Consider the following 24,415-nt stretch of genomic DNA (forward strand, 5'->3'; position numbering starts at 1 on the left):
ATATTTATTCAGCTGACAAATTGCGGTCCTTTATTCTCCAAACATAGGTATGGCCTGTGAATAGACGCAGGTGGACTTCATAGCGTCCCCGTCACTTCAAGAATCTGCACACCAATTGACCTCAATCATTGCCAAGGATGAACCGGAAGGCTGGACTATGGTTTGCAACTCAAACCGAGAGTCTGCCTGTGTCAGCAACGCCTTCCATTCTGCAGAGTCCCTTTCTTTTCCATTGAAAATTGAGCCCATACTAAGGTCCATAAGCCTGCATTGCGGCGTAACCACCATGTTAGTCAAACTGTTTGCATAAGACTGGCGGAAAAAAGACAGGTATCCGTTTTCATACCTCAACTCAGCTTCCAAGTGCGCCGGCATGGAGCCAGGTTCGGGAAGACAGATTTCGTTGATAAGGACTTTGGCTCCAGGCTTGAGGGCTGGCACAAGAGCCCGCAGGATCGCGACGCAGTACTTGTCCGACCAGTTGTGCAGGATGGTGCGCAAGAGGTAGACATCGGCGGAGACTCCTTGTGGCTTGAAGAAGTCATGGGCCATGAAGTTAATTCGGCCGTGGAGCTCTGGGGTCAAAGTTTCTCTTCCTTCATCCACGACTTTCTCCATATCCTGAACAACGAAAGTAAGTTGGGGGAACCTTTGGGCCAGCGCAACGGCCAAGTGGCCCCGGGAGCCTCCCACATCGACCACCTTTGCCTGGCCCAGTGACTTCCAATCAAAACCGTCTACTGCGCTGGACATGTTGAACCGAGGAAGTGCACCGAAGACTTCCATTCCTGCTGCAAAACGCAAGGCACGCTCTTGGTCCCTGGCAAAGGCATCGTAAATCGATCCTCCAGCATTGTCGGCCAGAGAAAAGGCCTATTCACACGGCGAATCAGAAGTGAAAGGTAAAAGACCGGCTGGAGTAATATACTTACAGTTTCATCAGGCTCCTCCGAACTGGGCCACTTTTGCAAGGCATCCAGAGTCTAAGAAAGCCTACTGGTTAGCAGTGCCGCTTCGGTTTGCTTGGCCAGGCTCATCGACGCAGGTCTTTCTCACCTTCGCTGCCGTTGGCCAACCGATTTCAGGGTGGAAAGCCATGAAGGAGTTCACATCTGATCGAGCCAGCAGCTTGGATGCTTTTGTGTGCGCGACCATCCCAGGCTGGGGCTCCCGGAAGATCCGCAACGTCATGGCGTGGCGCAACAGGCGGCGAAGCATGGGCTCATCCACGCCTGCTTTGGGAGCAAGTTCTTTGTAGGATATCATTCCATTCGCGGGAACCTTGCTCGCAATATGGAAACGGCTAATGGCTTGAAGGCTAGCCACGTTGTGCCGCTGTGCAGGTCAGTATAACCCTGCTTGGTAAGAAGGCGTCTCGCAACCCCTGTCTTTAGTACCCAGGTACCTACCGAAGAAACCCTCAATATCAGAGCAAGCGGATCCGAAACAAGGTCGTACAGTTCTGCAGTGGCATCTGAATTTTTGGAGTCTGATATTAGTGCATACAATATATGACAGCATGTGATGCTAGAATCAGTTGAGAAAGAGTCATTATGGCTACCTAGAAGCGCCTCCTGAGCATCAAATGCTTCCTGAGGGAATGATGCAGGAGCTTCCTGGTCAAATGAAGGCCATGGGACCCCTTTGTCCGATAGAATTCGTTCCAGCTTCGCCACAGCCCCAGAAATGACTGAGGCAAGCTCAACAAAACGCGGCGCAGGATGTGTCGTATTTGAAGACATGTTAGTAATAGTCAACATCGAGAGTGAGAATTAGTTGAAAGTAGAAAAAAGATTCGAGTAGGTTTGCGTAGCCTGTATGACCCGAGCAAAGCAGTTTGGGATAAGGCGGTATTTTTGTCTCCCAGCACGCGGAACAGCTGGGATGCCTCATAATGGCTCATTTTTTATGCCCCAAGGTGAGGGTTTTAATTTTAGCATGCTCCGGATGTTTTCCTGTTCCTGACATTACATTGTTACCACGTCTAAACCTGCGTTATCTCACGGATTGGTATCGCGCTAGACACAGATCAATGGGCGTGCTGCGGACATATCATCCGCATACAGCCAAATGCTACTGCAGTACCATGATTCCATAGGCATGATGACCATTTTTCTGCTTTCAACGCACTACTGTCGTCGGAATTCCGAATATCAGCCTTCAATACTCGGGATTCCGAGTATCAGCGTTCGATACTGTTTAATCCTCCTTGCGCCAATCACAAGTCGGGACCCGAAAATGGATGATATGGTTGCACAGTACTACGTACAGAATCCTACTGATTCTGACTACTGTATCAGCTTGGGACAACTGCACACGTGGTGACCTGCGCATGCAGTACGTCTCTGCTAATGCATGTGAGCCCATGTACGAAGCTTGTTTGTGTTTCGGAATGCAACGACTTTGATTAACAACATATGACCACTATGGTGGGCCGAGTTTAATACTGAAGCTTTGAACTAATTCAATTCCATATATCAAACCAGGCGCACTTTCAAGACAATGTCCAAGGGGAGCATTGCGCCACTCTGTATCGTCAGCTTATCCCTCCTTCCAGGTTTCAGCTTCCAAGAATCAGCAAAGGATTCAGCCCATCCCATGTTAATCATAGCAAGGCAGCACAAGGGTAATGAACACGCAATGGGAGGTTCACTATCGATATGTCGTTCGACTAGTGAGTTCCGGAAGGATTTCTTTTCCGGTCGTTTGAAGTCATTTAGCGCCCCCAGTTCCGGACGGACACCATAGGGACAGCTTCAAGCCAAGAGAAGGCCGAGAAGGGCTAATTGACCCAGGAGGCAGCTTTATCACGGGTCATCGAGGCTGGGGGCCAGGCTTCCGCGATTTCATGGGCAAATTGAGATACAACGGCCGGGAAGGGGGTATAGTATAAATGTGTAAAGAGGACGCAAGAGATTCGTGATATTCAGTACTGTATTCTCTAAACCAAACAAACACTTATCGTTACTTTCGCTCATTTGCCAACGATGGCTCTTGTTCGCTTGGCGCTCTCGATGGCGCTATGCGCCATGGCGCCGACAGTTCTAGGAGCACCGCGAATTTCCCGACAGGCCTACGGTCTGAATGAGACGTTCGATTATGTTATCGTCGGCGGCGGCCCGTCCGGCCTGGTTGTGGCTGAGCAACTAAGTCGCGATCCGTCCGTGAGAGTCGCTCTTCTGGAAGCTGGTCCAGACGCGAGTCTTGACCCGCTGGTCTATAGTATGTTATATCTCAAAGATGACGCCTAATTAGACCTAGTCTTACCTCTTCATAGCTCCAGCGCGATTCTTTCAGACAGGAGAATACATGTGGCAATATAACTCGGCGCCTGATCCGGCCCTCAATGGGATCGCCCCTGAGTTGTGGCAGGGCAGGGCGCTGGGCGGCGGCGCTGCTGTGAATGGGATGGGCTACTGCCGCGGGTCATCCTCCGTCTTTGATGAATGGGCTGAGCTATCAGGAAATGATGGTCTCTCCTGGGAGTCCATGTTTGATGCCTTCAAGGCCACCACGCATTTTCAGGAGGACGTTCACCCCGACGACCAGACACCAGTCAACACGACCTCCTTCGGCGACGGCCCTCTCGAAATCACGACGCAGCGGTTTCAACTCGGCTTCGACCGGCCATATGTAGACAAGCTGTCATCGGCCCTGGGACTTGAGGAGATTGATTTCTGCTCAGGCTACGGCATCGGTATCGCAGAACAGGTGGACGCGATTAGAGCCGACAATCGAACTCGCAGCTACGCATGGAATACGTTCGGATGGCTTGCTGTGACACGACCTAACTTTGAGGTTCACCATGATGCATGGGTTTCCAAAATCGTCTTTGAGAACAAGACAGCTGTTGGAGTCACATACACCGACACACTGACCAACACTACCCTGAGTCTTAATGCTCGGGAGGTTATTGTAGCTGCCGGCGCTATCGGTAGTCCGCATCTTCTCATGCTCTCAGGTGTCGGGCCAGCTGACCAGCTGGAGGCTGTTGGCGTTGAAGTGTTACACGATTCACCAGATGTCGGCCAGAACCTCATGGACCACCACTACGCACGCTTGGTATATGAGACGATCCCTGAGATGGGAACCGCGTGGCAGTGGCAGAATAACATCAGCATCTCGGAGGAGGCTGAGGCACAGTATGAGGCCACTGGAGACGGATTATTGGGAGTCCCCGACGGCAATGTGTTTGGAGCTCTCAGGCTTCCCGACTCGGTGTTTGAGGGACTGGGCACATACCACACCAGCCTCAACGCCGACAGGCCTCACTTCATCTACGAATACTCGACTGCACCTTTACAAGTCAGCCTTGCAAACTACAGCACTGTCACCCCTTTTGCAGCACTGGTGCAGCCCGAGGCCCGCGGAAACGTGACGCTCGCGTCCGCCGACTACCGGATACAGCCAACTATCAACTCGGCCTATTGGGCGACCCCAGCAGACAAAGCCGCTATGATATATGCCTACAAGGACTTCCGCAGCCTCATGACAAGCCCCGAGCTGAGCCCGTGGTTGCCGGTCGAGTTGTTTCCCGGTGCCAATGTGACCAGTGATGAGGACATCTGGGCTGCTATACAGGAGTCCTCGGGGAGCTTTCATCATCCCATGGGGACCGTCGCCATCGGGACTGTACTTGATGAAAAGTGGCGCGTGCGTGGTGTCGACGGCTTGCGTGTGGTGGGTACGCCGGCCGCCCCAAGAATCATCACTTGTCATACACAGGCTACTGCCTACGCTATGGGCTACCGAGCTGCCATGGATATTGCCGCCGAAGATGGTCTCCAAATTGAAAGAGAGGATTACAATGGTATGGACTGATACTTTGGTGATTGTGTGGGTCTTAAAAGGTTGTCGTGTCTATTGATGTTGTCGGAAAAATGGAATCCAGGCACCTGGATCTTTACCAGCATTATGGATCCTGGGCTGTAAGCTTGAGCTTTTGGTGCCAACAGGTGTCATTGTCAGAATGTAGCAGTGATTAATATCATAAGAACTACTGATTAAGGTGCAACGTATTACTGTCGTCGGCACATGGGAGAGGTTGAAACCTTCGTGCTGGTAATCATCTCCGCGACGAATATGGAAGTCTACCTCCGCCGCTCGAAAGTCCGCAACAGAGAGCCGCATGTTACCTTCAACGAATGCGGTACGAAATCAATTATTATGTATATTAACCTATAAACCTGCTTGCCGCCCCAGTATTGGTATCTTCAAACTTTTCCTATCCATATGCGGTTGAGGCTGCGAGAACAATTAATTCCCGAGGTTCTTCCGCCCATTTCAACAGACGTAAGTCCAGCTCACAGAGACTTTGTCTCGGCATTGAGGCGTGCCTGTGACTCCTGTGAGGCCATCCTTGTAAGCTCCACGCCGCCGTCTTTCCCGTCGAAATGCTTCTTTCGTCCCGGGAACAGGACCGTGGCCCCGGTAGGTGCTGGGCTGTCAGACTTGCGGAAGCCCAGGCCGCCCCTCTCGTACATTCTAAATTGAACATGATTATTCATGAACGCATGCGGGTCGTCGATGCAGAGCGCGCAGAGAAGGGCTATGACCCCGAGCGGAATGGTGGCGCAGAAGACAACCCTGAAGCTGTAGCCGTAGGCCCCTCGTAATGCACCTTGTATGGCACGCCGTACCTCTGGGCTCAGGTCCATGAGCTTTCCTGGGACACCTTGGTTGTAGGCCACAGCATCGGCGAGGAGTGTGTTGAATGCACTCTCAGTCGGGCACGCACCAAGCCTCTCGCATACGGGTCGGAGTCTCTCCGCTGTCATGTATTCCGACGTCCTCTGGAAGATATATCGGAAGATCGCATTCCCAACGGCCCCTCCGGTTGACCGAAAAGTTCCCAAGAATCCAAGTGCTGTGCCCAGTTGCGAGTGAGGGACGTGCATTCCTGCGATGGCGTAGGAGAGTACCGTGACGCCCGGGAACATCGCCACCCCGAGGGCAGGGAGGAGTATGTAGGCGTAGTAATTATTCGGATCGACGGAGGCTGCTGACAGGGCGAGAAATACCAGCTGAAACACGGTCATGGTTACCGCCTGCCATTTGATCGTACAGTGTGGTATGTATTCCGGGATCTTGTGAGAGATCATGGGCACAACGACGCCCACTAGGAGCTGGATCACCGAGCTGGGCAGTGACATGACTCCTATCTCCATCCCATCCGTAGTAAACATGAGCTGAGATCCCTGGGGAAGAATTGTGCTAAGGGCGTGGTAGTTCATTCCGCTGATGAAGAGGACGATGAGTATGGCGACGTATCGGCGGAACATGATGGGCTTGAAAAGCTTGAGCGGAATCATCGGGTTGGCCGCTACCGTCCAGTCGTATATGCACCCTAACAGCAAGACAGCAGGGCCCACGACCAGTGCAGCAACAGTAATTGGGTGGTTCCAGGGGTAGGTCTCTCCGCCCAGAGTAAGGCCGCTGACCAGTATGAGCAGACCAGCAGTGATGGACAGCAAGCCCATGTAGTCCAGCTCTTTGAATTGTTGTCCGCGAGTCTTGTGAAAGTCGCCCCTTGGCCGTGATACGGGCCAGTAAAGCAGCGCTGTAGCTTTGAATGCGAGAAAGCTCCAGAGGATCGCAATGTAGTATATCCATCTCCAACTGGCATAACGGGCGACCACATTTGCCAGCACTCCTGAGATCGTTGCCCTAATCACCACGAGAACCACGTCAATGCAATGAAACCCAAAGTGCAGTCATATGGATTAAGTTGGGTCCTTACCACGGAACATTAATCCCTGCCTCCACCACTCCAGCTGCCAGTGCTCGCCATTTGTTGGGGAGCATCTCCGTTGCGGCAGCAAAGGCGTCGAAGAGGAACCCAGTGCCCATTCCTGTCAGGGCTTGAGCCGTGATGATCACCCCAATACTGCGAGCAGTGGCCCCCAGGATGCACCCAATAAACACGAGAAGGTTGCCGACGAGGATTATATTTCGTCGGCCGAATATGTCGCTCAGGTACCCACCCAATGCCGCCGTGGACGCGCCGGCAACTGACCACGCACCAACCACCCAAGGTATCAAGTTCTGGCCGCCGACCTCTTCCGTGACCGCAACCAAGATCGCGTTCAGCGTCACAAATGTCAACCCAATGGGGGCTCCAAGGGATATTCCAAGTGCCTGAAAAAGAATCCGGTCATGTCAGCAATGGATATCAGACGATTGTCATTGGTGACGAACGCACGATCAAGGCGGCCCATGTTTTCTTCCCGACGTATACAAGTTTTGGGTTGTCGAATATTGCCGCCCTGTGAGGGTCTTCTTCGAACTCGATCGCGGCCTTTGTCTCCTCTGTCCACTTCTCCCAGGTGTCCTTGCTCGAATCCCCTCCCCCTCCCACCGCCCCAGCCTCATGCTGCTTGATACTCATGTCCTAAAAGACCTCGGGACGGAAACAGTGCCAGAGCAGTCGACCAGCGAGTAGTTCTGAACACGACAACATAAAGATCGGCAAGCTGCTTCGCAATCAAGAAAGGAGTGGAAGGAAACCACGTGGTGGTGCTTGGGAATATTCGACAGAAAAGCTGCTCCGGATCCGAACCAAGACTTCATTTCATATGTATGGAGAAGCATATGGGAAGCTCGACCATCCCGCTCGGTTGTTGTACCTGCATAAAGTCGGTCGTCGAACACTAGCGTGCACATGCGGGCGTGCATATGTCAACTTTGGAACCAACCACTCGGGCAAGGGGGGCTTAGAAGTCTATTGTAAACGAGTTTCAAGTGGGATCTTCTCTTCGTGGCTACCACACCGAAAGGCAGACCTGCGCTGCTGACCAATGGCTCCCAAATCGGTAACCTCGAGATTCATTCCATTTGGATAACAAAACCTTATTTGGAAGGCGGATTGTGCAGTAGTGTGCACGTAGCTCCCCCTGGCCCGGCGCTCACGTCCGCACTGATCCACACTGCGACCTCCTGACAGGGTGATCACTGTGACCTGGGTTGTGGAACTGCTGGCGAGACGTTTGGCACCACACAGGCTCGGCACTACGAGAGCTTAAATCACCTTATCCCTTGGCGGCACCGGGGCGGCCCTCTCGCATCCACCGCCCGCAGTTCAACGTTGGCCCTATTTTTCGCGTCTCGCTGATTGGATTGGGGCGGGATCCCGCATTGCTCCTCCACTGGACGAACCGTTGCTGGTCCCTGGCCACATGGAAGTCGGGCATGAATCCGTCTGACTTTCGAACGGGTTCCTTGCGGGCGCATTGTCTGACTTTCCTCCCGAGGGTCCCGGGGCGGACGAACTGCCTTGTGTGGACTCGTGGCCCTCGCAGCTGTCTCATTCTATGCCAGCATGTGTAGTGTAGATATTCGAGGCGTGTTTGCCGAGATCCCCGATTAGCGTGACATCCTGCCTCTCCGACGATGCTTCAACTGGCGGGGGTCAACCAATGAAGCGGGGCAGCTGAGATCAACGCCGGTCCTGGGCAGTTGTAATTGCGACATGGCAGTGATAAGCGTCTTCTCAAGCAACGAGCAGTCTTGATTCCACCAATCTACTAGCGCGTGGTGCCCGGACGCTACGGCTTAGACCACTGCTAAAAGGAGCCTTGGAGCCGCGAACTGTGGTATTTTGTTCACTTGACTGGGGGCAGAGCCAAGTTCTGGCAGCTCTGTTGATGGGACTCTGTTGTGTGCCAAGGGCGATGCATGCGAGCGGCATGTCACCCAGAGACTGTATCAGGCGGCGAAGCTCCAAGACCCAACTGGTACCAACGTCCTGGGATTTGGATTTTCGAGCATCCTGGGTCGCGCATTGTTGCCCTTGGGCGGACAGTACTGTCACGACTTAAGCCGCACTACGGCAGCAAGGCAGCTTTCAAAGAAAGTTTGTGCAGGGTCGCATCTCAGCCTATGGAAATCCCACTGGTGTTTACTTTGTCAACGAAAACTTGGTCGCGATCTACCGGTGTGTTAATCTTGCCAATTGGAACACGCCCTATCACCGTTTCAAGGGGTCCCACGTCTCGAGAGGCTCCCAGGGCTGCCAGGCTTCTCAGCCCATCCTTGAGGGCAGGAAGGTTGGCCAGAGATCCCACGCGAGGGATTAATAACAAGCTCAAAACAACACTTCGGTAGCAACCTCGGCACGCTGCTATGAAACGCGTCCAGCTCCCGTCGGAAAAGTACGCCACCCACGACTTCATGAGAAGCTCACGGGAACGACGGGAACGATTCAAGACCGACGGAGCTTATGACCTTCACGTGTACGTCAAACCCTATATTCTCGTCTAAAATACGTTAATTTTCTGGAAAGTGGGCACTTCATAGGCTCGAAGGAATCAAATGAAGATGTGTGCATCGACAAAAATAGACCCAACATGCTCTGTTGTGCCCGCGTGTCTGAAGATCGCAATTCAATTGCAGACTTCACGCCAGCTGTTTCGATATGGATAGCGACGTTGCAGTGAATTTAACCTTTTGGTCTTGCGATATGGTCGGCGCCTTTATGGTGCACTAGCAACCGACCGAGTCCCAAGCCCGGAATCCTACGGTCCTGCTATCCAGCCGTCGTGGGCAACGTGGTAGTGTTTCAGGGCCTCAAAACATGTTTCGACGCATGACATCTTTACCTCGGATCCCGCGCCGCCACATATCACCACAGTAGGGAAACTCTGGTCTCAAATTGCCTCCCGTTACTGCCTTTTCGAAATGCTACAGTGAAAAGAGAAACGCATCTAGACCGCTGGTGGCCTGGCATATGCAGCCGCTCCTCGGCCCGCTGCTTGGCCAAAGACTACACACTCGAGCAGCGATGACCCGCCCAGCCGGTTGTCACCATGAAGTCCTCCGGTGATCTCGCCGGCCGCCCACAAACCTCGTACGGGCTTTAAGTCCGACCCGGCCCCGTCAGAGACGAGTATCTGGCTCTCCTCGTTGATAGCTGCGCCTCCCATTGTGAAGTGCGTGATGGGTGTCACCCGCCCGACGCACACCTCCTGCTCGTCGTCCGCGTCGGTCCCTGTCAGCTCCCAGGACCCGAATGTGGCCCGGCCAAAGCTGTCTTCTGCCTTGCCAGTCGCCACCTGTGAGTATTCGCGGATCGTTTGTCGCGTTGTCTCATCCAATTCCTTGACTTTCTTCTTCGACATCAGACCCTTCCACGTGTAGAATCCAATGTGCGATCCGGCCGCCTCACACGCGCCTGGGTCGAGCAGGAGCTCAACGTCCCATTGAGTTAATTTCTCGGAACCCTCTTGGCTTGGTTCCTCAGGAGGCAGGCTCATTATGACGCGGCTGACGTGTTCTCTTGTGTCCATCTCGTTGACGAAACGTTTCCCCTTGTGCAACAGGATTCCCCCCTCGCCTCTGAGCATCTCGGCCGCGAGAAACTTCACCCTCAATTGAGGATCCGAGGGAAGTATGAAACCAGTCGGGTGGATCTGGACGCTGTCCATGTCCACAAGATGAGCACCCAGGTCTGTGAGGATGCCGTGAGTCCCCGGCCGGTTGTCATTCGTCGACGGCAGACCGGCAAGATCTGGCCGGTATTGCTTCAGCAATCCCCAAGTGTCACCGGCAAACCCGCCCGTCGTGAAGACTACGGCTCCTTCCAGCGTGTGTGGCGAGCCCTCTTGGGTATACTGGACACCGGTGACGGTCCCCTTATCCTCAGGCAGCGTCAATATCTTGCTGACCTCACACCCCGTCTGAAGTTGGAAGTTCGGGTCCTGTTTCAGCTTTTCCAACAGCCCAGTGACAATCGCCGCCCCGGGCGGGAGCTTGCCTCCTCCCCTGTGTGTGCGAGGGAAGCTGTGGCCGCCCAGCTGCGCGACCACGCTGAGGTCCACGCCGATCTCGTCCACCAGGAACTCCACCGCCTGGGCAGAAGAGCCGGTCAGCCGCGAGATGAGGGACTCCCGCTCCCTCCGCCTGAAGTTCACAGCAGCGTCATCTGCTTTGGCAAGCCTTGCGCCAGCGGACCGGACCGTGTCGCTGTGGAATGACGTGTCGGGTCCCTTTTGGAACCGGGTCGGTGCCCCGTTGATCCCGGACGAGGCCTTGATGCTGTTGCCGCCGGGCTTCTCGGCACGCTCGAGGAGCCGGACTGCTGCGCCTGCCCTGAGGGCAGAGTACGAGGCCGACAGGCCGGCCAGGCCGGCGCCGACGACTATCACGGTGGGAGATTGAGGTTTGGGCGGCATGGCTTCGCTGGGCGAGATTATCTCTTGCTCTGTAGCCGAGTAGTATTGCCTGTGATATACGAAGACGGTAAGGGCGGTGAGAAGAACGATAAACAATAGTTGACGCCTCGTCATGCCAGCATCCATGGCTATTGGGCTGGTGCAGGGTTGGAAAAGAGCATGTTGTGGGCGCGTGTTTTATACACTACGACGACGGCGGACAGCACACGTTGTTGTGGTGTAACGTCCAGGCAGGCCAGCATCAGGCCACCTCCACCGTGAAGTGGCATGATCTTGGCACTCGGCCCTCGGACAAACGCCGTGTCTCCTTTACCAAAGCTTGACCGTGTCACCAGTGCAGACAACACTTTCCAATAGTCCGCCCATGTTACCTGGTATGCTGGTCTTCAATATGGATGGCTATGTAGTCACGGATGACTTCTACTGCAGCGCTATAAGTGGTTTCGTTTTCAATCCCCATATATATAAAATGTACATAGTGCCTTTATATAATAGTAAACGCTTAAGACCTAATATCTAAAAAAATATAGTATTAATAATAGTGGAAAGAGAATATAGTATATAGGTATGTAGCTAAGCCTTATACTATATAAATAAGGCTAGAAGGTATTACTTTTAATAGTGCTATACTAAAAAGCTAGTAAAGTAGTTATATAGTAAGACTAAAATAGTTTTAAAATAGCCCCTATAAAAAGAAGAATCCTATAATATAAGACCTAATAAGCTAGCTTTTCTCTATTAATATACTTATTATATAGCTATTTAGATCTACTCTTACTAAATAAGTTAGATATATTATAATCCTTATTTTAAGTATATAGCTACTAATAAAATAATAATATTATAATAGTAAACCTATTTAAGAAAGCCTTTTTATATAAATTTTATAAAAAGATTAAAACTCTTTTAGAAAGTTAAGTAGAGTTTATTTATTATATATTAGATAAATATTATATAAGGAAAGTGAAAGTTTAAATATCTAAGAATTAAATCTTCCTTCTTTAAGTATACTACTTTATTATTAAGGATTTATTTACTTTTATATAATATATAAGAAATATAATAAAAGAGGGAGCCCTATAAGGGAAGTTAGTAACTCTACTATATATAAATAAGTTTAAGGGTATATATTAAGTAATTATTAACTTTATGCTTAAGGTATGAGTTAATAGCCAGTCTAAAAGCTGAAAAGACGACGAATAGATAAATACACAGTTAAACAAAAAATACAATGTGGCCGAAGCCTGCAGCGCTGCAAAAGTAACGCGAACGCCGGTGCAATTCATGCATGCCCCACAACACAGCACCGCCACAAAGCTTTACGCCACATCTCTGCTGTACTTAAAGATGACCACCAAGATAACCCGCCCTTTTCTTTTCATCCCAAAACACCAGGTATCACGAATCTGACACCCGTCCAAGGCTGATGTGCATGTGTTGACAAGCAACTCAACCTCATGGAGGTCCGCAGCATCATTACTACCATGATCGCCGGAATTATGACATTGCAATGTTGGCACACTAGTACTACCCTACTGAAAATAAGCCACCAAAGCACATAAATAGCTCTAGAGGAACACTCTACCAGATCTCTGTAGGAAGGCTGGCATATGGGTAGGTCTTGAGGAAAGAAAGGCAAAGGAAGATAAAAAGAGGGAAAAATCACCTAGCAGGGTATTCTTAAGAATAAAAGACAGCATACTTAATTCATAAGACAAGAAAACTAAAGAAGCGTGAGGGAGACCTTTCTTATAGGCCCCCAGCTAAAATTCCACGTGACTCCTTTTCCCCATACCCTGCCACACTACCATCAACAGCCCCGATAAGCTGTTCACCCTAGCACAGTAGGAAACCCCCAGAAGGTGCCGGACAGTGCCACAGATTCCGCGGTGCGAATAAACACAGAAACTTGAGTAGGATTCTCATGTGGGCTGAGAACCGTCAATTGCTACGGCGCAGTAACATGCACCGAGTCCACAGCTGGCATTCTGGATCAGGCAGTGTTGATCCTCAGACACTGCCAGTGGCCAACCATAGCAACAATCTCCTATGAATCTCAACCAACATGCAAGACACTGCCCTGGAGATATGTCATCGCATCACGGGGATGTAAATCCATTGCCCCATATCATGAATTTTCTCGCTTGGCTCGGTTACAAATGGAGATGCGATTTTCGTTAACGCATCCTACGCTGTAGATCTTTATAATTGTAACTGATGTTTGTGTGTCTACCTGGAAAGCGACCCAGAAATTGTTGGAGTCTGCCTCGCTGCCTGAGCCTCGTCCTCCACGAACCTGTAAATTTCCAAGACACATCGTAAGCTGGCCCCCGCACCTGACCTCGAACATGGTGTTTCAGGACCCCAAGCTTACTCAGAGTTGTCATTGTGACAGAATTCAAAGTCTAGCTGAACTGGAGGATGCCTTGTGACGTCAGTGAGGCGCTGTGACTCAGTGCCATATTTAGCGATGTTTAGCGGGGCTGAGCCAGACATCAAATATGATATCTCAACATTACAGACTCACCCATCTTCAATACCGCCTCCCAATAACAACACAACCAGAACTACCACCCAACCTCGGAGACCTTGCCACGAGCTCCGCTGTTTCTCTTCTGTTTCTCCGTACACCATTCAGGGTCATCCTCACGAACAAACATGTCCGACGATTGGTTTTCTTTCAAGCTCGCCCCGGACGGCGATGTCGAAGATGGGTGCCATCCTGAAGAGGCACAGGCCATGAAAGAATACCTGCGCCAGAACACGACCGCAGCTGAAGCTGCCCGAGCCATTACCCACCCCATCGTCACTGCAGACAACCCCAGACACGACCTTGCCCGCCTGTGGGCCTTTTTGATGGATTCGCTCGTGGAGCTACCAGCCGAACATACAGGGTCACTGTTGGAACTGCTCAAAGCAATCGAAAACCTTCCAGAGCCCGACTTCACACCCATCGACGAGAGCAAGCGGCCCTCTGAAAAGCTCTGGAAGGGCCTGCCGGGGTTCGGCCACCTGTGGTCCGATTCATATCAATCAGGGAGCTGGAGGAACGAGGCCGCGGCCGCGACTGGCCCGGCGCGTGACGCGCTACGAGACGCACACGTCAGGAAGGCAGAGGTTGAGGCGCGGTTGGTCACGGCTGGCCTCGCCGGGATCCCGATCGACTGGGGATATCAAGTCGTCGCGGACGCCCTGGAGAGCAGCAACGCCCTGCTTGATTTTGAGGTTCCAGCTGCGACAACGTGGCTTGTCATCTGCGGCGAGCGATTCCGACAGGCAGCGGAAAATGGCGAGGAGAGTTGGGCGTTCAAGCCACATGCTACAAAGTCTTCTATGATCCCCTCGCGAGATCTCTGGAAGGAGTCTTCGCACCAGGCAATGAGTCTGCGCCGGTGGTCAGCGTGGGAAGGGCGTTTAAGGGAGTTGCAGAAGAGGCAGGAAGTTGTTCAGGAAGCGGTAATAACGGCGCTCGGTGCTATGGGCGTGGCATGATGATAAATGCGCCATCTTGAAAAAGAGTGATGGTTATAGAGGATACCTAGGTAGTCGGACACATTGAACAGAGGCCGCAAAAGGGACCTGGGTTGGCTGAACTTATGAAGAATACCGTCGAAGATTGCCTAATAATATGCGTTGCAATTTCTGTCTAGGAGAATTTCTAAAAGATCAGGGTCACTACCTGAGTAAAGAACTATTCAGTATTGCCATGAGCCAGTAGCTACTGCATCAGCTTCTTCTCGCTATCTGCTGCTCTACAACTGCAGCTAGCTCCATGTTGTTCTCTTCCAGATAGAAAAAATGGCCGTTGCCCACCAGACCAAGTTCCCCAAACTTCACCCATGTCACATCCTTCACACCTGCTTGGTGAAGATATGAAACAAAACAGTGGTCATATGTAATATGAGGGGAGTTGGCCGCCGTGAACATGACGTACGGCACCTTCGCTATTTGAGGTAGAGACCGGACCACGGTAGCATTGGACTGCAGGAAGCACGAACGGAGTGCGGGCGTGTCCTCTCCAACTTCGACCGTGATTAGGTCCTCTGTAACGTTGACGACCGGGGGCTCGTACGTGATGGGGGTGTTTGTAAGCCCCCATGGCCGACTGCTGGTGCGCCCAACTGAGGGAACGGTCGCGTTGCCGATAAGACTCTGGAATGGAATGTTCCCCGGCTCCAAGTTGATCGTTGCCCTGACCTTTTCCGGGCACTCGTCCGACATGAGCGCAGAGTAGGTTGCCCCGGCCGAGTGCCCCACGAGAAAGGACTGTCCAATCAAGGAGAGCAGTTTGCATCCTGCTGCCCGCATCGACACCTCCTGCGCCGTGCTGTTGGACGTCAGGGGCACCGTGGACGCAAAGAAGGCGTCGAAGACCGGGTCTCCTTGTGTTCCATTGCCCGGCCACTTGTCGTGCCCCTGTGATTGAGGGTATGCGTTCAGAATCTCAGGGGCAGTGAAGCCGCTCTCATGGATAGACACTGTTGATCCCAGACGGAGGGGGTATTTGCCGATGTCGTTTTGCCCACTCCGTCCGTTGGCGGTTATGTCCACGATGTAAACTTGGTATCCTTTCTCAAGGAAGTATGCTGACCATCCCTTGCGGTTGTCTGGTGTGTTGAGCCAGACGTTTCCGGCTGGTAGTCCGGCTGAGATGAATACAATCGGATAAGGTTTGTCGACGCCGGAGGTGGGTGTCAACTTCTCGACGTACATCTGGTCCGAAATGATGGACGATCCCGCACTGGCCACGTATTCGCCTCCGATGAAGAAGACATCTCGGTGATAAGGTGGCTCGGCAGGTGTGCACTCAGGCTTTACTGCGTTGATGCCGACGCAGGCGGAGTCCGATGCGAGCGCCAAGCCAACACCAAAGACAGCCCAAGCCAGGGAAGCAAGTTGGGAGGAATTACAGCGCATCTTGTGATCAGGTACGATCGGTATGCGTTTTCGATGCGCAATAGAAAGAAGCAAGTGATCACTTTTAAGCTCTTCCCGCCATTAAATGCTTTCGGTGCCCTGTCCCATTCAAGGAGCTTGCCGAGACCCATTCAAGGTTGAATGCACTAAGTAAAATTGTTTCGGTGGATAAGCGTGTGGGCTTGCAGGTTATTGGGCGCGAGTAGGGGCTAGCAGGGCCATTCTGCTCGCCTCCACATAATCCAAGATGCCAGTAAGCAGGAGATCGCATCCTTCCGGGCCGTCGAAGCCCAGAACACTGTAGAATTGGTTGCATCGTGTCAGATCGCGAAGAGAATTATAGACGGTCGCGATTTTCGATCAGGTAAAATCTGAATCATGCACCTCTAATATGACCATTTCAAGGCTATCTCCGCAAGCTGTTATCGTCTTGTCCGTCACTCTCTATCGATGTAGACAGCATCAGGTGTCATCTGCAACTCTCCCCCAAAAAGCGCCCTACTTTCTGGGTAAATTACTGCTGCTGCCCTGACTTGAGTCATATGCATCGTTTCTGATACCCATTAAAGCCGCTTTCTTGCTCATATCATGCCTGTGAACACGCTTCAAGTAGTCACTGAATTCTTTAGACATATCCACGGTCGCCTTGACGTGTTCTTTCTTGATGAGAATACGACCTTTGTCGTCTTTCTGCCCTTGCGCCTCGGCGAGCGCAACGGCCACTTGGAATGCTTAAACGATCAATAAATCAGTCAAATGCTTGTATACACTTCAAGTCACAGGAGGAACAAGTAAGAACACAGAAAGAATTAATGAGGGAATTTCTATTACCGTTCCTGATTTCTCGCCCGTTCCACTTCAAATTCTGAAGCTCGGAGGACTGCACGTAATCCTTTGCAGAGGATAGAATGCGCATCGTGCTTTCTCGATCCAGCTCGAGCTTCTCGAAAAAGGTGTCCCAGACCTTGATTCGCTGTTCTGGTGTGAATTCGCCATAATAGATGGATACGTGGATTCGAGATATGAACGCCTCGTCGAACGTGCCGACGCGGTTGGTGGTCAAGAAGACAATCCCCTTGAAATACTCTAGAGCTCTTAAGAACCCGGCGACCAAGTGATTGCGGGCGAGGTCTTGAGGCTGCCGCTCTTCCATGAAGATGTCGGCCTCATCGATGAGGACAATAGCGCCCCAAACTTGGGCTATGTCGAACCAGTGGATAAGGTTACGCTCGACTTTGGTGGGCTCCACGCCGATGTCCGAGCATGTTAGCGACAATAGCGGGCGCTTCGTGTAGTCTGCGATACATTCTGTGTCCACAACTGTCAGTGGTCTTCTTAAACACCATGGAGTTTCGTATCCTCACCTGCCGTATATGTTTTCCCAACTCCAGGCTTTCCGTGGAGCAGTATTGTGAGACCCTCCCCTTTGCCTCGAACGAAGTCTGCGGACCATGTCTTGACATCCTCCTTCGGCCCTATGGTTTTGTGAACGGAAGTGAGTTTAATGTACGTGTCGTTACCTGTGGTTGGCTTCGCAGTGTCTCTTATGTACATCTCTGTCAGGTCCTTGATCATCTTCTTGGTGAATTCGTTTAGAACAAGCTTCTCAAACAAAGCTGTGTCAAACTCCGCCTCCTTGACTCCGGTCACGTGTAGAGCTTCTGTTGGAAGATTAGGGTTATTCAAAGTTTTGTCTTTCATTCTGGCGTGTACCCATGGCTTACCCCATATTCTGAGCTTGAACACAAATGCGTGCACTTCCATATCACATAGGAAATATTGATGCTCAGTTAATTCTTCGACGGCGAATGGACTGAACTTCGAGTATCCGGAGAACTTGGGCGTCGTAATGTTTCGATAAATATACTCTTCACATAAATCGCACCTACAGAGTCTGTAAGGCGCGGTGGGATGTGCAACGGTCTCCACCAAGGTGGCAGGTTGTAAGTCCGCCTCCTTCGACAGGTCAGAGCTTAGACTTTCGGAGTCGATCATAATGAGACTGTTGATCTATTTGCAATAGCTTTATCAGAGTGCGTTATTCTCCGAGGTCTTTATTGTAGATAGGGGATACTCGCCGATACTCTCGGGTACCTTGTCGTAATGCCGTCGAACTGGTAACATTTCTTGCTGCGCTGGATGTCATACCACGCCTTCCCGCGCTTCACGAAATGTTGTCGGATTTTCTCTGAATCGCCGATTTCAATCTCCTTGGAACGTGACATGTACTCGCAAGGGAATGAAACCATTGAGACGATTTCTTTCTCTCCAGCAAACCTGTTAATGAACCTTTGGCCGGTAAAAGGACCGATCAAGCCGGGATTGGCAGATAACTTCCACCATCGAGCTTCATAACGGTTGGTAGTGCCATTGTTTATGCGGAATTTGCAGCTTTCCAACACCCATGGTTCATGTTCGCCAATGTCAGCTAAGTCGGTGTAGTGGTCCGTGCCTGGTTTGTAAAGCAGCCATAGCATGTCGAAAGTGGCGTAGCCTCTTGAATGCCGTTCTCTCTCCGCATCGACATCTTTCTGCACACGGTCCCTCACAAAGTTCTGGACAACGCCAATGTGTTCATATGCGTGCCGATTCTTACAAGCCAACAGTCTATCGTCAGACTGGCAGGCTTCCAGGCGTTTCCGGAGCTCTGTGAGCTCTTTCTCGTAGAAGACAAAAATGCAGAATGGTTCGTATATTCGAACAGTATGTCCAGATAAATTTCTGTACGAGTTGGGCATGAGCCAGGATGTTAGCTCTCACTTGTAAACCGAAGGACAAAAACTCAAAGTCATGCCGTCTGTAGCATGCCCATACGACAATCACGGAGGTTGCGGGTTCCGGATTCGCGGACTTGTTCGGGAAAATTTGTAACGCCAGTAAAAAGCCTTACACGTCTGGATAATAGTCCACAACACATCTGAGAGCTTCTATCAAGGCAGAAGACAAAATCGTGATATAAGAATGGCCCTTGGTATGCGTGTGGTATTGTCGTGGGTTCCGTTCCTTGGCAGGCCCAGAATCAAACGGTTCCGTTGTATAGCGCACTTCTACATATTCCATAATGAATGGCTCTTCATTGTTGGTAGAGGACTCGTCTTCATCCGATCCTGAAGCTGCACCCGGAGTAACTGTACTAAGATACTCGATCCTGTATTTGATTCGATCCTGGGAACCGAAACTCTCTTCAACTGAACCTTGGCCGCCGTTGGAAGCCTTTGTTTCTGAGGAAGCCATGCCCATGAATCTATGACCTGCCTCAGTTGTCAGCGTTTTCTCAACAGAACAGCTATTGATTCCCATCCCAATCTAGACATGGAAGTGCCAGTGAACTCGTGGAATAACTGACTGTATTGATCAGCATTCAAATAGTGTCTGTGGCCTCGTGGTCCGGCACGCAGTTTACGTGACTACCCAACGAAGACTTCTTTGGAATGCTATGATCAGGGAGAGATCAAGACGTGGAAAACTGCTTCCAGATGTAATTCTTGCGGCTCTGAATTTAAAACAAGACAACTTCGTCACTAAATGAGAGGAAAGTTTTCCCAAGGGTTGCTTATTAACTGAAAAAAAAGACCATTTAAAGGCTGATGGGCGGCTGAAGACACAGCTTACTGCGTGGGTGCTGACTGACTGCTGCAGCCACTATCCAACCAGCTGGCTAATAATAATCCAGCAGCTGTCGAGTTGGGGTTGAATTCCGAATGGATCGGCATCCCAGAAGACGAACTCACCACTCAAGGTCGAGTATTCTTGGATTGCAGGATCGCAATATTTGTAAATGCCTTTCAATTAGTCACCGTTTAAAAAGTGAGGCTGTAGTTGTCGCACAGGTGTGATGCAACTAACCGAGAATAGAACCGGTGAGGTACTCGGCATAAGACTATCGATGAGGTACCCAGTTTCGCTTCCATCCATTACACAAGCGTCAAAATGCGGCTGAACTGACCCTCCCTGGTAAACATGGCTCTCGGTAATATCCAGTGCTCAAAGTGATTACATCTCCGAAAGCCTCCATCAAAAGATACCTCAAATCATGCTTCAGCAACAATTTCTAGGGAATATTTTCTGACTTCACCGAAACCAGCCGGCACATCGATATTCAACTCAGAAGCCGTGGATCTGGACGCATGCCACTCCAAACTTTAGCCGATGGCTTCCAGTGTTGTAGGCGTCATCGCTGAAATCCTGCTCGTCTCCTCGGGGGTCCGCTATTCCATCAAGGAAACCAGACATCAAACATATATGGATTAAACTGGCAACGAAACGACCCTCTGCAACGGTCGCCCATTCCATGGCTGCCCAATTTTGGAGCGAACTATATTTCAACTCTCCCAGAATAGAACCGTCAGCTCAGTCGATCTCGTACGTAATGGCAGATCTCACTGGTAACACAACGCCTGGTGAATTGATACGTCGCTTTTCATGGGATATGGAGAGCAGGGAGAACCCCGGTGAGGACAGTGTGGAATTCAAGCAACTACGGAGTGACTTTGTAGAGCACATCAGAGCCAGTATGGATGAGAGTGAAACCGAAGCACCTCGCCTTGATCGTTACTTCTCGAAAGCGAGGTAAGAGGAAGTCCATCTGGGCTTAACCCCAAGACAGGGCTCGCAGCGAAAGTTTGAGAGTCGAGCTTACTGACGTTTCTTGTTTCTTGGACTGAAGGCCAGGCGATGAAGAGGCGTTCAAGAAGACCAAAGCGGGACTACACGCATGTATGCAGGCCTTCCAGGCTCTGGTTCCTGAGGAACTTGGGGTGACAGTTATCCCAGCATCATGGTCGGATGTGGAGTTAGCAGTTTCGGCGGTGCAAGAACATTGGGAATCTCAGTCTCTAAACAGGAGTTCACGAGCAAGGGAATGGCTCAGAAAGATGTGTAATGGCTTGAACAACCACAAGGCAGTTCTAGATCTGCTTCCAAAGGAGTCCGAGTACGTCTCAGTAATAGCCGGCGCCGTCGTCATGATAATCAAAGTAAGTCAGATCAAATGTAAAGTCGCGCCATACTAAGGCTGAACTAATTAAACACGTCTCAAGGCTTCCGCAAACTACACGAAAATCTCTGAGTCATTTGCAAATGGCGTCATTGCAATCAACGACGCCGTGGCCTTGGTACAAGATAACCAGGTTTACAACACACCTCGGCTACAAGAACTCTCTATGCGTCTTTACACAGGAGTGTTCCGTTACCTCACGAATTTCATGACCTGGTTTCGGAGTAAGAGCATGAAGAGATTGCTATGGAGTCTGAACGAGAACCTTGCACAGACGTTTGCAGATGACATTCAACAAGTGAAGAGCACCTCTACTCTAATCTCGCAGCAGATTCAGGTCTACATGTCGATGGACGTTCGGATATCAAAGTTGCAAGGAAGAGAAACAAATTCGGTCTTGAAACACCTTATAGCTCTGCTCGAGAACGGCGAGGCTCAGAGAAGGCTTCAAGTCGCAACCCATGAGCGTATGTTCGAGAAGATGCTCACAGCGAGATTCCAGAGGTCGGATGATGAGCTGGACAAAGTTGCCGCCAAGGTCCTGGATGGTATCAAGGAGGCTGTGAGACAGACCGTATCCGGACAAGCCATAGGAAACATCCTAGAGCGGCAGGCGTCCATGGAGACCGGGACTGACGACCAGATCTCAAGCGATGTGAAAACCAGGAACTTCGATGACTCGGATGACAAACTTGCGTCGTCTGCAGCAGAGAACTTTCCGTTGCCGTCACAGCACGAACAAGATATCAAGTTCTGGTCTGCCCACTTGGAAGACCATTACGACAGCGAGCAAATCTACCCTTTCCCTGAAGAACCCCAAGGATTCTACGCCGAGACAAGGTTTGTCTCTCGATTGAGTGAATTTACGACATCACCAGAATCACAAGTTCTGTACGCCATGTCCCGGTTTCGGCCCTTAGGCCTGAATTTACTGCGCGTTTCAGCGGCCAAATATGCCGCCCTGTCACGAAGCAACGACGTTCCCGTCATCTCGTTTTTCTGCCTGCCCCTGTTGGACGATCCAGGCCAACACATAGCTCTGCTGTACGCCCTCATCCGGCAGACCGTCGAGCTTCTGGATGAGAGCACCTCGAGATCGATGGACTCCGTCGAAGAAAAAGTGAAGAGTCTTGAAGGGACTGTCGATACTTGGGATGCGGGACTTGAGCTCTTCTCTGAGTTGGCAATGAGGATCCGACTCCCGCAACTGGTGTTTGTCATTGACGGCATCAACCTGCTAGAAGATGACTCCGATCACGCTGCTCAGGAGCGGATCAGTGGAATCGTTGGGGTTCTGAAGGATCTTGCGTGTCCCGGAGCTGTCCCTGGCTGCCATATCAAATTGCTCTTGACAACTGCTGGCTGGTCAACCTGTCTTTGTGAGGAGTTAGACAGCCATCAGATTGTGGTGTGCGATATCTCGTCACCAGTGGGGCAGGTTCCTCGAAGGTCAAAACGGTCCTTTCTGTATTAGCTGGGAATTCGTAACTCAGGAAGCCGCTTGCGACATTCAAGATTGAGTCTCGGTGTTTGTCGCCAAAATTATCTTACCAAATGCATTGTATTAATTTTAAAGTGATTTCTTTTTGTTGTGGGTCTTCAATGTAGATTTCAGATGTGACGAAATTCCACCACTTAATCTAGCAATCAATTCATACAAACTTTGAAAATTAACATTATTACGTGGTACTTGTATAAAAACTAAGAAAGACAACATGAAGGTAGACAATGTTCCAGCTCCCCTATTCTGTCCCATAACACTTATAGACCCAGCATTATTCCAAGCGGAAGTAAAAGTCCCCACAAACCAATCTCCCTCCTTGCACTACCTCCCAGCCCTGTTCCACCCTTCCCATCCTTCCCGTCCTGCCCACACAAGCTCCCGCAGTCCGTCTTCTCAGTTCCATTCCACTCCCCACAGCCCACCATCACCGCCGTGCCCCGCGCCAGCCCCACGCCCGCAGGCGTCAGCAGCGCCGCGTGCGCGCCGTCGTCATTGCACAGGTTGAAGTCCACCACCCCGCCGTAGCTGTTGGGCGTCTGCAGGTCGGGCTGAGCGCAGATCGGGTCGGCCCCGTCCGCCGGGCACAGGTTGTTCACCTTAACCACGATGCTGCTCCCCGCGTTGGGCACGGCCTTGCCGTTCGTGGCGTCCGTCTCGACCGTCAGGCGGTAGCACGTCCCGCACGCGGGGCCTTTGCCTTGGCCCGGGCCTGCGCCGAAGAGGTTCTGCGATGCGGCTGCCGCGTAGCCGGGCTAGGCGACGGCAAGGGTTTTGTTAGTGCGTGTGGGTGTGGGATTCTGGGCGTGAGATTCTGGGCGTGCAGGGTCGCTTGGATGCAACGTACATAAGTGTAGAACCCGCAGGCTACTGTGTTACTGTTGCAGTTGGGCGAGCCTTTGGGGTCGTTGGTCCCGTACCATGAGATTGTCGCGTTGAACGTCGTGCTAGAGTTGTCTTGCGCGGCCGCGCTGGCTGCGAGACCAAGCGCGACAACGATTGAAGGTGAAATCATTCTGTACCGCTGGGTCTGAGACCTTGCCTATCTCTCTCTGGGAAATAAATGGAAACCAGAGCTGCATCGAAAATGGGCACCAGCTATCCAACCGAGTTCTGCGTTGATTTTGAGGTGAAGCAGCAACAGGACGTTGTTTCCAACGACGTCACATTGCTATATTAATTTCAACTATCCCATGAATTTTAAGTGATGCCGGTAATGATCTGAGGGTCAGGTTGAATGGTTCTTACTGAGTGTTCCTCCCAATCTATAGGACAGTGGTCCGGGATGCTGATCATCCGACGTCATATTCGAGTTGTTTCCAGGGTTTCCCCACTCTGGTTTAGGCGGCTAGCTACGTGGTGCGGTGGCTTTTGGGCTTAGTTGAGCCCTGGTAGACTATAGCTATATGTCGTAGCCAGTCTATATCAAACTTCGTCCTGAAGCCCTTGAACGCATGTCAAATATGCCACCACCTCAGCGAAAAGAGCTAATGTCTGTGCCAGGTGATGCATAAGAACGAACGAAAAGCCCTATCGAGTAGTAATAGGTGTGAAAAGATTCCTGGCACCTAGGCCCGCCACAATGCTTTGGCGATGTAAAAGCAGGTTTGTCATGTGTATTAGATCCGGAATTTCCGGATCGCCTAAGGTATTTGGCTCTGCCAACCAGACCTACGTCCTTCAGGTGTTCAAATCGTAGCGTCTCCGGGCCCTAACAGGCCGGTCCAACAAATACACAGCACGCCAGTAGGCCGTTTTCTTCTGTCTTTTTTTTCTTGTGTTTTCCTTCCTTGGCGAGCAGAGCCTAGACGACCACATAGGCCTCCCTATGTG

At 51.2% G+C, this 24,415-nt stretch overlaps 7 protein-coding genes across 7 annotated transcripts; 3 read left to right on the plus strand and 4 right to left on the minus strand.

Annotated features, from left to right (window-relative positions):
* Nucleotides 1-96: 96 nt before the first annotated feature.
* Nucleotides 97-1,218, minus strand: KVR01_000676 (uncharacterized protein; the record flags this gene model as incomplete). The annotated part of the gene is made up of 4 exons (XM_044781688.1): nt 97-265; nt 347-873; nt 933-983; nt 1,057-1,218. 4 exons carry the CDS (start codon nt 1,216-1,218, stop codon nt 97-99), a joined length of 909 nt encoding a protein of 302 aa, XP_044650625.1.
* A 1,147-nt stretch (nt 1,219-2,365) lies between these two features.
* Nucleotides 2,366-4,821, plus strand: KVR01_000735 (uncharacterized protein; the record flags this gene model as incomplete). The annotated part of the gene is made up of 4 exons (XM_044788420.1): nt 2,366-2,378; nt 3,052-3,222; nt 3,278-4,220; nt 4,251-4,821. 4 exons carry the CDS (start codon nt 2,366-2,368, stop codon nt 4,819-4,821), a joined length of 1,698 nt encoding a protein of 565 aa, XP_044650684.1.
* Nucleotides 4,822-9,449: 4,628 nt separating this feature from the next.
* KVR01_000030 (uncharacterized protein) lies at nt 9,450-11,314 on the minus strand. The gene has a single exon (XM_044781548.1). It carries the CDS (start codon nt 11,292-11,294, stop codon nt 9,702-9,704), a length of 1,593 nt encoding a protein of 530 aa, XP_044649979.1. The 5' UTR covers nt 11,295-11,314; the 3' UTR covers nt 9,450-9,701.
* A 2,380-nt stretch (nt 11,315-13,694) lies between these two features.
* Nucleotides 13,695-14,853, plus strand: KVR01_000617 (uncharacterized protein). Its single transcript, XM_044786465.1, has one exon. The coding sequence runs from the start codon at nt 13,827-13,829 to the stop codon at nt 14,658-14,660; it is 834 nt and encodes a 277-aa protein (XP_044650566.1). The 5' UTR covers nt 13,695-13,826; the 3' UTR covers nt 14,661-14,853.
* A 41-nt stretch (nt 14,854-14,894) lies between these two features.
* On the minus strand, nt 14,895-16,085 carry KVR01_000183 (uncharacterized protein; the record flags this gene model as incomplete). Its single annotated transcript, XM_044787698.1, has 1 exon — nt 14,895-16,085. One exon carries the CDS (start codon nt 16,083-16,085, stop codon nt 14,895-14,897), a length of 1,191 nt encoding a protein of 396 aa, XP_044650132.1.
* Nucleotides 16,086-16,334: 249 nt separating this feature from the next.
* Nucleotides 16,335-19,812, minus strand: KVR01_000085 (uncharacterized protein). Its single transcript, XM_044792574.1, has 7 exons — nt 19,432-19,812; nt 18,976-19,336; nt 18,164-18,806; nt 17,810-18,095; nt 17,450-17,746; nt 16,917-17,393; nt 16,335-16,816 (listed from the first exon to the last, which is right to left on the minus strand). The coding sequence occupies exons 2-7, from the start codon at nt 19,323-19,325 to the stop codon at nt 16,584-16,586; spliced, it is 2,286 nt and encodes a 761-aa protein (XP_044650034.1). The 5' UTR covers nt 19,326-19,336; nt 19,432-19,812; the 3' UTR covers nt 16,335-16,583.
* Nucleotides 19,813-20,004: 192 nt separating this feature from the next.
* Nucleotides 20,005-22,755, plus strand: KVR01_000968 (uncharacterized protein). Its single transcript, XM_044789009.1, has 3 exons — nt 20,005-20,654; nt 20,752-21,061; nt 21,125-22,755. The coding sequence occupies exons 1-3, from the start codon at nt 20,377-20,379 to the stop codon at nt 22,553-22,555; spliced, it is 2,019 nt and encodes a 672-aa protein (XP_044650917.1). The 5' UTR covers nt 20,005-20,376; the 3' UTR covers nt 22,556-22,755.
* The last annotated feature ends 1,660 nt before the right edge of the window (nt 22,756-24,415 follow it).

This window comes from Diaporthe batatas (assembly GCF_019321695.1).
Source record: "Diaporthe batatas strain CRI 302-4 chromosome Unknown Contig00001, whole genome shotgun sequence".
Lineage (NCBI taxonomy): Eukaryota > Fungi > Ascomycota > Sordariomycetes > Diaporthales > Diaporthaceae > Diaporthe > Diaporthe batatas.